Source organism: Echinops telfairi, unplaced genomic scaffold (genome assembly GCF_000313985.2).
Source record: "Echinops telfairi isolate 266 unplaced genomic scaffold, ASM31398v2 ScPeMD7_7469;HRSCAF=8507_1, whole genome shotgun sequence".
In the NCBI taxonomy this organism is placed as follows: domain Eukaryota; kingdom Metazoa; phylum Chordata; class Mammalia; order Afrosoricida; family Tenrecidae; genus Echinops; species Echinops telfairi.
In genome coordinates, this window is record NW_022111373.1 from 116,731,437 (window position 1) to 116,745,071 (window position 13,635).

Consider the following 13,635-nt stretch of genomic DNA (forward strand, 5'->3'; position numbering starts at 1 on the left):
GCAAATAATGGATGAGTACAAGAAAGAAAATGTTTTAAATGTTGTACATCTCTTCTTGACATAACTGAACTACTGAATTGTATATGTGAATTATATGCCAATATAATTATACAATTATATGCCAATAAAACTATTGAAAAAAAAATAAAACGGTGGGCTACAATTTTCCAAATGATTTAAAAGCTCTTACTGCCATCAGATGTATCCAGATGCATATCTACTTTTAATATTGTCATTCAAATAATTCATACTATGAGAAATCCAGATGCAATATTTTAAAACACACTGATAACAGCAATTTAGAAAGCTAGCTACAAAAAGGAAAATATTATTCTCAAATGCATTATTACATTCATGACTGAAAGTTAAAAACTAATTCCCCATACCTGTGCTGGCTTCTGTTTCTTTTTCTTCTGTTTTTTAGAAAGCCTAAGGGTAGGAATAAATCAAAATGTCAAACTCTTGACTTTGTAAGAGTTAAGTAGGTTAAAAAAAAAAGAAAAAAAGGTCTCCAAACTAGCGATACAGAAAGCACTAAACTAGTAGAAACATTCAATGTAAAACATTAAAAGAAAAAGAAAATATTCACATAACCACAACTGGGAGTTCTAGCAATGGCTCAAATGAAATTGACAGTCATGAGCTAATTAACTAACTGTCCAGTTATTCGGCTGCTTTTAATAAAGTCATGGCAGAGCTGTTCTGGCCGGCTGGTGTCAAGCTGATGCCAGCTCAGAGCCAGCTCATGGTGCCACCAGGAATGCACACACAGCGGGAAACGCCACCTGGGCTCTTCAGGGCGATGGCCTTTTGGCAGCAGATTGATACTCGTAACACCCCTGACGACTTCACTCGACATCACAGCTATAGCCCGTTCCTTTCACAGTAAAAATTAACCATTAACTGGATAGTATCAGCGTAGCAGCCTAACTTTTTTGGGATGAAACTGCATTTATCAGCAATCTCTCAATGGGATGAAAAATGCACTTAGCAGCATTTAATGTTGAAAGGTACTTTTGTTTGGGGACGTCGTCCACTTCGTCCTCAGAATTGGCATTGCCCGCATTTTCATCCGTTTGTGGTCCTGAAAACTGTTCCTCCTCCTCTTCCAACTGCTGCTTCAGCAAGGCCACCATTTCCCGGTGCTTCTTTGATTTTTCATGATTCCTCATGCTGAAACAACAACGTGGGGTGAGGGACTGCCACGGGACGGTGGCTGCCAGCCCGAGCACGCTGCGGTGACCAAGTCATCCAGCAGGCACAAAGCGACATGGCAGGCCCAGCAGAGGAAGGTCGTGTGTGTCATGCGCCTTGACCTCGGTGCTCCCTGGGACTCTGGTCCTGAGCTCCAGGCCTCATGACCATTGTTCAGATTCCTGGTTTTGTCTAAGTTCTCACCCCTCTAGACTCCACTACATCCAGGAAGAAAGTGGGATGAGCCACGTTACATTCTGGGGACTGCCATCAATGGCATGAAACAAAATGTGTACAAACTACATGGAAAACTGGTCTCGCTTTCTAAGCCTTCACCCAATCGACAATACAAAATTTTAAAAAATAAAAGTAGTTTTTTAAAATAAATTAAATAAAAAATAGTAAACATACGCCTTCTCCGTCTTGAATGATTTGTCACATGCTGGGCAGTAAAGGTCATCAAAAAGATCGGTATCCTCTTCTTCTTCACTGTCCTTACCTTCAAGAGGGAGGAAGGCAGTAAGAATCCTGTCTCAATAAAATATAAACTTAAAGGGCATTAAAATTGTTAAATGAATAAACTACAATGATTTGTCACACGCTGGGCAGTAAAGGTCATCAAAAAGATCGGTATCCTCTTCTTCTTCACTGTCCTTACCTTCAAGAGGGAGGAAGGCAGTAAGAATCCTGTCTCAATAAAATATAAACTTAAAGGGCATTAAAATTGTTAAATGAATAAACTACCCAATTTCCTTAAAAAAATAAAGAGCCCTCAAGTGATGGATGTCTAGTCATGACTAAAGTTGTACACAGATCATAAACTAAAGCAGTGGTTAGTCCTGACAGGAAAGCAACCCGTGACATCAGTGTTTAAAGCAGCAGGGCATGCCAAGAAAACGCATCCAACTAGATCACCTTGCCATTCATTTTCACAAAAACCCTTACAGCCCATGGATGAAGTAAGTTTTACAATCAAGGGTCACGTTAGAAAACCAAGAGCTCACCATGAAGCAAGTAGTTGGACTTTTCAGAACCACCTCTGGAGAAAGGTTGGCTTCAAACTACAGCTATGTCCCACTCTGAAATTCTTAAAGGACTGCAACCGACAACCTTCCACCATCATTGGTGGTGCTGCTGTGGTGTGCCAGCAAGTCAGCTCCGACTCAGCCACCCTGCTTGAGAGAGCCCAGCTGCCCCACAGGGTTTCGGGTTTTAACTCCGAGGAGAGAGAGCCAGCTCTTTCTGCTGAAGGGCTTGAACCACCAACCTTTGTTAACAGCCGGGCACATGACCGTGAAGGCACCGACTAAGAACCTGACTAAGGCCGTCGTGAATAAAGAACACTGGGTGGAAAACTGGCCACATGAGGAGCTGACACCAAGGGCTCAAGTAGAAAGAAAATGTTTTGAGAATGATGATGGCAACAAAGGTACAAATGTGCTTGACTCAATGGACGTATGTATGGATTGTGGTAAGAGCTTTACAATCCCCCAATAAAATGATTTGAGGAAAGAAAAGAAAACTGGCCATATGTTCCCAAGACCATCTGTCACCTGGGTCTGTGCTGGGACAGTAAAAGGAAGGCCCTCACACGATGGAACTCTGCATGTAACGCATAATGTCTGAGGAGCAAGCAAGAGTGTATATACAAATTATAAACAGATAAACTATGAAATTCTGTATATTCAAGCTGCCTTGTGTTTACAGAGTGCTTTACAATTTTCAAAGGAGCCCTGGCGGCATAGTGGGTTAAGTGTTGGGCTGCTGTGAGGAACAGTAGGATTTCTCTTAAGTTGTCTCCCCAAAATATGTACCAGACTTAGCTGCTTGAGAATGATTGTTCATTAGGCAGCGAAAATAGGTCAGAGGTTATTCTCCTTAACATCAGCCATCTAGAGCGGCCAGACTGTAGTCTGACTCACCCCAAATAGGGCCCATTCTTTTCTGTTATTGTTCCCTTGAAGCAGTGCCCAAAGGCAAACCCGGGACCACTCTAAGATGACTAGGTCATCCCCCTCCTATTGCTTGTATTGCCTATGTTACAACCCCTCTCTATGACGCAGGTTGTTGTGAATTGTATTGCCCCTCTCTGTGATGCATGATGCTGGGATGTATCCCCCTAAAGTAATATGATATGTGGTTAGCAATAAATAAGGAGGCTCACTGGTTCTCGAGAGGTGTGGCTGGCCGAGGGTGGCTGGCCGAGGGTGGCTGAGGAAGGAGAGCTGCTTCCCGTGAAGGCTGCTCCCATGAGGGCGATGGATGAGAGGGCAGCTCCCGCGAGGGAGGCGGCTCCTGCTCTGGCAGCCGGGTTCCCCCCATGAGGACCACCAAGCGGGGAGGAGGTCAGCAATGCTACCATGTAATATGTCTGCCTGTAGTATTGTATTATCTCTCATGCTCTCGATGACTTTAATATAATACTTATATATCTCAACCGTACAACTGTACTTACTGAACTCGTAGAGAGTATTAGCGGTGGGGGCTGGTCCCCCACCTCCCTCTGCACCCTTTTTAATACTACAGGCTGCTAACCTCAAGATCAGCGGTTCAAATCTATCAGCCACTCCACAGGAAAAAGATGAAGAGGTCTGCTCCCGTCAAGATTCATAGCCTCAGAAACCCTGTGGAGGAGTTCTACTCTGTCCTATATGGTGACACAAAGAATCAATGCCACGTCATTGGGCTATAATTTTCTAAGCACTTCAAAACTGCACTTCTGATTTACTAATGCTTTAATAAATGAACCATTTCCTAATAATTTTCTGTAGAAAGTGTGCCATTTTCTTGCCTGGACTAAACCAAACCAAACCAAACTCACTGTCCTAAGAGTCAATTTCGACTCATAGTGACCCTCTAAGGCAGAGTGGAACTGCCCCTTCAAGTTTCCAAGGCTGCACATCTTCCTGGGAGCAGAAAGCTCTGCTGCTCATCTGGAAAACCTTGTTTGTAAAGGCAGACAGACGATGCTTGGATTATTCTGCCTGACTTCTCATGAGCTGAAGACAGTGGGGGAAATCAGGCAGGCAGGGGCTCCGCCCATCACAGATCTGTGCACTGATGACAAGCACCTGTGCAGGTGCAGCAGAGCGAGTCCACAGCCAGAAAGGGAGACCATCCGAACCCCAGACGCCAGCACAGTATCAGCTTTTCGGGAAATGACAGCGACTGAAACTCAACGTACAACTTACTTAATTGCTTCTCCTGTAACAGCCCGTCAGTCACACCTGTGAGACACACACTTATTTGTCCATATATGTACAGAGCCCATAGAACACGGTCAGGAAGGGTTGTTACCACGCCTAAAGGAGACTATTCCATTAGACCACTTTGGGCTGGCTGAGACAGTACTGTGGTCAATATGAATTACCCGCCAAGTGGAAAACTGTCACCTAAAAACCCAGATTTTAAAACCAGATCAGACACTCGACTATCGCTGGCTCCCCTCTCCTCCTGGTAAGAGCCAGCTCGGAGTCCAGGGCCCTGCGGGGTTGCCTGCTTCCCTGCTGCCTCACACTGGGGCCCCTCCACTGGCCCCGGGAGGCTCTGGAGTGCACAGGCCCTATCCACAGCTCTGGTCAGTTTCTCACATTTCTCAAGGACAGGAGACTTACCCTCCTGTCCATCTCTGGGCTCTTGCTCCTCCACCTCATCTTCCTCCGATCCATCTCCAAACTCCTTTCCGTAGCGCGCCTCCATCTCCCTGAGCTCCTTCTCCAGATTGGCCACGGTCATCCAGCTCTGCTCTTTGTACTGCTCTGCCAGCCTGTGCACACACAAGAGCAGGGTCACACCACGGGGGACACTGAGGCGACGGATGTCTGTCTGGGTGCTGCTTCTGCTCTTTGCTAGGCTCGCCTCCACCCCCTGGAAAACGCCATCCTCCCAAGCTGAAAACGTCTACAGGCCGAGCTGGATCTGGGGTGAGGGCACTTAGGCTGTCAGCCCTCGTGGGGTTGACTCTAACTGCTCCACTAGATCATGGGCTTGGAAAGACATCGTCAGACTCACAACACCAGCAGGGCTTTCAGGCCACCGTAAGGTGCCACATGCTCATTTTCACAAGATGCAAGGCGGGGCAGGTAGAATTTTTAGATGTTTTTTTTTTCTTTTAATGCCATAATGCGATGGACATTGCTGTTACAGTAACTCCTCACAGGAGAACTTCAAAGAAGCCAAAACGCAATCTCTAAGAAGCCAAGTGCAATGGTGGCTGAAAGCAATGGCTCTCATCTCAGAAGGGCTGGGTGAACTCCTGGCCAGGCAACAACCCTATGCCTGGCTGCCCTACCTCTTTCCTCACAAGAACGAGGAAGATGGGAACATGTCTCAGAGTCACTGTGAGGAAAGCCACTGAGAACAGGGCCTCGGACGGACTGGGAGCTCCAGGAACGTGAGCTGTTATCCAGTTCCACAGGGGTCTGGACAGGACCTGAGGGACAAAGGGTGCCTGACACTAAACAGCCTATTAAAATTTAAAAATCGTTATGCTTCTCAATTCAGACTAGACCGGAACATGTACACAGGTATAGATTAGGATGGGAGCTCACGACACATAGAATCCAGGAACAGGAGTAGGAATAGTGATACCAGAAGGGGAGGGGAGGGGAGAGAGGAGAGGAAGGGAGAAAGGGGGAACCTATCTCAATGATCGACACATAACCATACACCCCTCTACAGAGGGAAGAACAACAGAAAACATGGGGGAAGGGAGACAGTAGTCGGTGTGAGATGAAAATAATAACAATGTACAATATATCAGGGGGTCTTGGGGAGGTGTTAGAAAGCTGATACCAAGGGTCAATAGAAAGTAAATGTCTAGAAAAGAATGATTCAATTGATGTATGGATTGTGATAAGAGCTGTACAAGCCCCCAACAAAATGATTTAAAAAGAAAGAAAGTCAGAGAGAACACCACCCACTGCTGGGATTTTTTTTTAAGAGTTGTGGAGCGAAGGATGCAGTTTCCTGGCCTTCCCCCCACAGATGGGGGAGCCGCCCCGCCACCACCTACTTGGCCTGCTTCAGCTTCTGCTGCCGCCGCATCTCTTCAGCTTTCCTCGCCTTCTCGGCGTTCTGTTCCTCTACCAGTTTTCGGTGAGCCTGCACCCTTTTATCTCGTTTCCGAATGAAAGCGACCAGCTGTCGGACCAGTTCGTTCTTCTCTCTCCTCGCTTTGTCCCGAATCTTTTTGTTTTCCTTTTCCATGGCTCGCTTCTCCCAGCGGTTGGAGGCCTGCCGCGTGTCGTATTCCTCTTTCCACGCGAAGTTCTTCTGCGTGCAGAAGCTCTGCCAATAAGCGTAGAAGGGATGGACCACCTGCGGACACAGAAGGGAAAAAGGGGTTTCTGCAGTGGAGTCTACGGATGCAAAGCACCTGCCAGCTTTTCTGAACTCATTTCAAACTAACGCTCGGTCAGTGAGGAAGACGGTCCCCTTCCAAGGCAGCGGTTCTCAACCTGGGGGGTGGACGACCTTTTCACAGGGGTCGCCCGATTTATAACAGTAGCAAAATGACAGTGATGAAGTAACAAAGAAAATTATGTTATGGTTGGGGGTCACCACACACGAGGAACTATATGAAAGGGTCGCGGCATGAGGAAGAATTGAGAAGCACTGTTCTAGGGCTTTACAGGAGGAGGCCCTCTCCAGAAAGGAGTCAGAGAGGGAAGGAGAAGAACCAGAGACTACAGCAATGGGGTGCGTGCTCAAATCAGGGAAGCAGAGAGGGGAGGCTGAGAGAGACCCCCCCACCACACTCTTTCAGGAAGGGAGGGGGTGTCTGAGGACACGACCCTGCGTGTCTGCCTGTCTGTCCTGTTTTAAATAAAAGGCACTGATGAGAGCTCATCCTAAAGGAGCAGCCATTCTTCTCCCCTTCACATTTTCTCTTACCGTGTCGTAGTCACTCTGAGAGTCTCCAAAGGACGGGGAATTCTCCTTGTCTTCCTCTAACACGGATTCTAGCTCTTCCTTTGCAATCATTTCAAACACGTTCCGATACACCGTGTAGAAACCCTGGAACACAGTGGCAGAAATCTAAATTCTCAATCCCCGAAAGGGCTGGTCACTGGCGACCTGTTCAAAGGCAACATGACATACCTCGCTGCTGACCAGATGCAGGACCAAGGTCTACTGCTGGGACCTCAAAAACAAAGGTGGTTTTTTCTGTTGTTGTTCTTTTTTTTAAATCATTTTATTAGGGGCTCATACAACTCTTATCACAATCCATACATACATCAATTGTGTAAAGCACATTTGTACATTCATTGCCCTCATCATTCTCAAAACATTTCCTCTCTTAAGCCCCCGGCACCAGGTCCTCATTTTCCCCTCCCTCCCTGCTCCACCCTCCCTCATGAGCCCTTGATATTTTATAAATTATTATTTTGTCATACCTTGCCCTGTCCGACATCTCCCTTCACCCACTTTTCTGTTGTCCACCCCCCAGGGAGGAGGTCACATATAGTTCCTTGTAATCGGTTCCCTCTTTCCTACCCACTCTCCCTCTAAGCCTCCCAGAATCGCCACTCACACCACTGGTCCTGAAGGGATCATCCACCCTGGATGCCCTTGTATTTCCAGTTCCTCTCTGTACCAGTGTACATCCTCTGGTCTAGCCAGACTTGCAAGGTCGAATTCGGATAATGATAGTGGGGGCGGGGAGGAAGCATTTAGGAACTAGAGGAAAGTTGTATTTTTCATCGTTGCTACATCACACCCTGACTGGCTCGTCTCCTCCCCAAGACCCCTCTGCAAGGGGATCTCCAGTGGCCTACTAATGGGCTTTGGGTCTCCACTCCGCACTCCCCCCACCATTCACTATGGTAAGATTTTTTGTTCTGATGATGCCTTATACCTGATCCCTTTGACACCTCGTGATCGCACAGGCTGGTGTGCTTCTTCCATGTGGGCTTTGTTGCTTCTGAGCTTGATGGCCGGCTGTTTACCTTCAAGCCTTTAAGACCCCAGATGCTATACTTTTTGATAGCAGGGCACCATCAGCTTTCTTCGCTACATTTGCTTATGCACCCATTTGTCTACAGTGATCCCTTCAAAACTTCGTGATCACACAGGCTGATATGTTCTTCCATGTAGGCTTTGTTGCTTATGAGCTAGATGACCGCCTGTTTACCTTCAAGTTTTTAAGACCCCATATCTTAAGACGCTATATCTTTTGATAGCCGAGCACCATCAGCTTTATTCGCCACATTTGCTTATTCACCCGCTTTGTCTTTAGCGGTTGTGTTGGGAAGGTGAGCATCATAGAATGCCAATTTAATAGAAAGTATTCTTGCATTGAGGGAGTACTTGAGTGGAGGCCCAATGTCCTCCTGCTACCTTAATACTAAACCTATAAATATAGGCACATAGATCTATGTACATGTCTTTATCTAGACCTCTATAAACGCCCTTTACCTCCCAGCTCTTTCCTCTATTTCCCTTGACCTTCCTCCTGTCCCACTATCATGCTCAGTCCCCACCAGGGTTTCAGCACTTCCTCTTTGTTACATCCCCCTTGATCATGCCCTACCAGGTCTCCCACACCCACCTCACCACCAATTTGGATCACTTGTTGTTCCCTTGTCCAAAGGTGGGTTTTTAAAAAAATTATTTCCCCTCTGTAAAGCAACTCTGTGTCGTGTTCCACCGGGGAACAATTAAATTTTCAGAGTCCTCAATGCCTGGCAGCGCCTTCCTTTGAGCTTGGCAAGAAGCTAAGCGCGAGCTCCCTTCTCTTACCTTCTCGTCATCTCCATAGCCGGAGTAACAGGTCACAGTGAAATAGTGCAGCAAATCTAAGCTGTCGTCTTGGTACTCGCCATCAAGGCCACCTTTGAGCAGGGCCTCTCTGTGATTGTCATACCTGAAACAGACACAGCCTCTTCAGGGAGGGCCACGGGACTCTTCCCTGTGAACAACCAAAGCATTATCCTGGTGCCTCTCAAGGTGTCCAAGGACAAGACCAAGGAGAAAAGACTGAGCAATCCTTCACAGAGCTGCAGAGCCACCATGCAGTGGCTGCCATTTCTAATAGCCTAGAGTCAGCAGGCACTGCCAGTCCACATGACAGAGGAATTTAAGAAGCCAGAGCCTTTCCCAGCCTCTCCCGGAAAAGAGGGTGCATTTCCATGGGAGTGGGAAGAACCTCACTAAGGAGAACCAAGTCAGACAGCACTAGACAGTGGATAGCTGTACGCTTCAAGTCCAGGGATCTGCCGGCAGACACCAGAAGTAAATTCTTCCTACATTCATATGAACTTTAATATACAGAATTCTGAACTGATAAACTAAAGCAATGGTAAAACAGAGGCTGATTTGTTTTATTGATACTTCCAATTTGTCATTTCTCAGTATTTCCTGGGTACAGCTGACACAGAGCCTACCTCCATGATCAACTGCAAACATAGAGATACCCACCATTTCCTTTCCCTGCCCCAGGGGCTGACGCACACACTGTCTCAAGTACTCATCTTAACACCTAAAAAGGAGCTACTATCCCTATTTGGTGGAGTACAAAATCGAAGCTCAGACACCTGAGGTGAAGTATCATCATCATACAGCCGGGAAAGTCAAAATTCCGCACCAGCTCTGGGAAGATCAGGTTCTTGGGTGCTACCATCCAGATAATAAGAGTTAACAGGCCAAACTCAAGACAAGGGAATCCTTGGAACAAGAAAACCACCAGAAAGCCAGAAGAGAGACAAGAGCCGAAGGTGGATCGGAGAAGATTTTCAAAGTTCTGGAAGGAAGGTAAAATCATTTCTAAGGCTAGATCTTTGGCTTTGTCAGGTAGAAAAACGTTTAAGAACCTCTCTTGATTCTGATTTCTGCAGGAAAGACAGCCAGCCCTCCGCTGACAGCCACTCTGCTGCTCTGCTGTACCGGGGAGCACAGGGAGGACTTGACAGCAGCCTGGATCCTGACACACGACTCACTCCTTTGACCAAAAGCTTTCCAAGGACCTGAAACTCAAGAGATGTTTCTTTGGAAACAGTGCCTAACGACCAGAGAGCATCCTTATTGAAGCATTTGTCACTGATGTTGACGTTCAACTCAATTCCTTTACACAGAGCAGCACCATGGGAAATTATGACAGTTCTTGTCCTGAAAGTCAACATCCCTCTTGTCTGATTATCAATCAAGTTGTCAACACCCCCAATTAATGGGCAGTCACTTCGGTATGGAAAGCAAAGCAATGCTCACATCGCTTTAACTTTCAGGGCCTGCTTCCTTGATAAGAAGAGGTAGGTGGAGGAATTATCTCTGAAGGGCACTGCCTCAGACTTTACGTAATGAGTCGTAGGCGGCAGATGCTTCTACTCACATCCGCACCGTTTACTGAATCATCCTTCTTACAGCCCGACAGACGCCGACAGCCCCTCCCAACACAATAAAGTCGGACAGACTCACCAGGCTCTTTCCTGAGGGTCACTCAACACATCGTACGCCGCCTGGATTAATTTAAACTGCTCCGCTGCCTCAGCAGCATTCTCCAGATTCTTATCTGTGGAAACAAAATCACAGACAGGCGTTCAGTCATCAGAAGGGTAGGAGGACGGGATCTCAGGAGCTCTCGAGGGAGCTCCTCCACCACGCAAGCCTCAGGAGGCTGGGAGGGTATAAACCAGAAAGGGCTGAGAACAAAAGCCAAGGGGTCCCAGGGGATGGTTGGGAGTCGGGATCTGGGGTGACAGGACGCTCAGCCTTTCCCCCCAAGCCCAGCACACAAAGGTCCCAATGCCTAATGGCGAAGGAAAAGTCCGGGGTAATACAGGAGTGGGGGGGGGGTGTTGGTCTCAGCTATGACAAGAAACACTCTTATTAGGTTGTTTCTGTGCTCGGAGGATTATCTGTAAGCTTCTCTTTCTGATCACTGCCTATGAAAACAAAAGTCATAAAGTGTTAAAACAGATGTGCTAACTAATCATTGCCCAACCCCAACGGTGCATCCTTAACCACGCCGGAGTCTAAAAAGCAAGCGCCTCCACCTCAGTGTGGTAGCCAGCTTCCAAGATGGTCCCCAACGCTGCCCGCCTCCAGGTATTCCTGCCTGTGTGTGGTCCGAGCCCACGTTAACCAGGGTTGGTCTGTTCCGGGAAATCCATAGCAGAAGGCGGAAGGAAGGCTGTGCTACTTTCACGGTCAGACCAGAGTTTGCGTCTTGGGCACCTTCCTCTCACCCTGCGCTCTCTCTCAGATCACGCCGGCTGCCAGAGTCCAGGGAGAAGCCCATGGGTGAAAGGTGGGGAGAGCTTCAGTTCCCAACCAGCAGCCAGCCCAGGAGGGAGTCTGAGGGCGGACTCCAAGGCAGTGAAGCCTGTGAGTCTGCTGCCCAGGCCACCACCTGGTGCCCCTCACGAGGAACCAGGAGCCAGAGAAGAGCCACCCAGCTAAGCTGGTCCCTGATTCTGACCCTCAGAAACCGAGCCTACTTAATGACTATGCTTACTATTTGCCACTACTTGCTGTTGGATGGTCAAGTTTGGGGGCAGTATGTTCCACAGTAGTAAATAACGGATACGCCTGCTAAGGGAAATACTTTGAATCAACTACAGAGGCACAGGGCCACAAGTGGTTTGTTTTCTTGCGTCTAGAGCCACAGTGAGTCAGAACAGACTCCGTGATGCCAAACAAACAACACTCACAGCGAGTCTATCAAAGTCCAAGGTGTGAGTTAAAACCCGTCTTCTAATAGGTGAGAAGAAAATATGACAACAGAAATGTGTTCCTCACAAATGGTCCTGCAGATCTCAAACGAGGGCTCCAGGGGAGGCGGCACCATCACAGTGGCCCCCAGTCCTTCAGCTGGCCTGCTGCTCCCCAGCTGAGCCGACACTTGCACACGCTCATAAGCACTGCAACTGGACACACGGCTCTCCTTGCAGAGAGCCTTAAGCACAAAAAGCTGTGGATCTTAGTTCAGAACTGTGGGCCAATAGAATCAAAAGAAGCCTTCTATTCAGTAACATAACAACGTCCTTTCCTATAGCCTCGCTGTAACACACCGCGAGTCTCCTCACGGTGATGGCCCCTGGGAAGCCAGCCAATGTGTCATCTCCTCTCTTTCCTGGAGGAAACACTCCAGGGCATGCCACTTGTTGTTGCTAGGTTCTGTCCAGCTGACTCCGACTCAGAGCGAACCGAACGTCCGTGCACCCTAGATGGAAGCACCGCCCAGGCCTGCGCCATCCTCACAATCATTCCTGATTGAGCCCACTGTTGCAGCCACTGGGTCCATCTGCCTCTTCGCTTTTTTGCTGACCTTGTACATGTCGTCAGACGATGACACTTGGAAGCTGACACTTCAAATATGGTCTGATAAGGATCGATGACCACCAAAGAGCCATTCATCACTTCCTTGTCTTACATCATAGCTAAGTACATCCACTGTCAGCAGCAGCACCACTGTAAGTCATGTTGAATTCTAAGCGTTTCGAGCTTTTTCCACATTACTGAAGGCCAGTTGATACCTATATAACAGATTTTAAAAACTCAAATATAAGACTCAATCCATTCGGTGGCAGGTCAGGTGACACCCCACCCCACCCCTTTTCTCTTAACAGCCCTTTACTGATGTGGCTGGGAAGTCTAAAATATCCATCCACCCCACCGGCCTCTTGTTGCTCGCAATAGCCACATCACAGTTCTGACCAAGGGGAGGAACAGCTACATCTACTGCTGTTTGCTTCTTTGCTCTTTGTTCTTGTCTTTTAAGAGCGCACAATGGCTGAAGCTTCGGCAACAATCTTGAGGTGATGAGGGAAAAGCCAGGATTCTCAGTGACGATGGGACCTGCTCATACTGAGCCAGTGGTTCAGTGCCAGCAGGCAGTTACCTCCATGCCTTCTCGTTGATGAGAAAAAGTAAACAGCTTACTTAAAATAAAAGGAAGCCATTCACGACTAAGACTACCAAATTCCACCTTGTTGCAATCACTGCTCAGTATTACAGAGTACCTTAGATCCCGTTGCATTTTCTGTTTTTTCCATTTTAATCATCACCCTCGGACAGATGTGGATACGGTTTCTCATAATGAACAGAACCTTGATTTTACTCCCTGCTCATCTCCACAGCAACAGGGGAGTCAGGTGTCCCAGTTAGAGCCAAGCTGACGGCAGTACAAGTGAACGGTCCAGAAAAGGCGTCGCTTTCCCGATGGAAAGACATGGACAGGGTGGCACTGCTCTTGTGCCTTTACCCAACCCCCAACCCCTGGTCTCGCCCAGCAGCAGGGCAGGTGGTGACAGGAAGCTGTCATTTGTATAGGAGCACCTCGCCAGCTCTTACCTCCCACAGAACGGCTGGTGGTTTCGAATGGCTGACCTTTCAGCTTTCCAGGTAGCAGCTGAGGGCTTCACCATGGCCCCGCCAGAGCTACGCCTGTCCTTTCCTTCACACAGCCTCCTCAGCTCGTTGGACGCAAATGGCCTGACTTCC

At 47.8% G+C, this 13,635-nt stretch overlaps 1 protein-coding gene across 1 annotated transcript in view; it reads right to left on the reverse strand.

The window, feature by feature from the left end:
• DNAJC21 (DnaJ heat shock protein family (Hsp40) member C21) overlaps window positions 1-13,635 on the reverse strand; it is a 28,974-nt gene that overhangs the window by 14,435 nt on the left and 904 nt on the right. The window contains exons 2-10 of the mRNA XM_004698082.2: window positions 11,932-12,088; window positions 10,609-10,702; window positions 8,938-9,061; window positions 7,090-7,212; window positions 6,209-6,513; window positions 4,809-4,960; window positions 1,606-1,693; window positions 1,015-1,173; window positions 387-429 (exon numbers count right to left, since the gene is read on the reverse strand). Of these exons, the coding sequence (XP_004698139.2) occupies window positions 387-429; window positions 1,015-1,173; window positions 1,606-1,693; window positions 4,809-4,960; window positions 6,209-6,513; window positions 7,090-7,212; window positions 8,938-9,061; window positions 10,609-10,702; window positions 11,932-12,088 (1,245 nt within the window). The remainder of the gene's footprint in view (window positions 1-386; window positions 430-1,014; window positions 1,174-1,605; window positions 1,694-4,808; window positions 4,961-6,208; window positions 6,514-7,089; window positions 7,213-8,937; window positions 9,062-10,608; window positions 10,703-11,931; window positions 12,089-13,635) is intronic.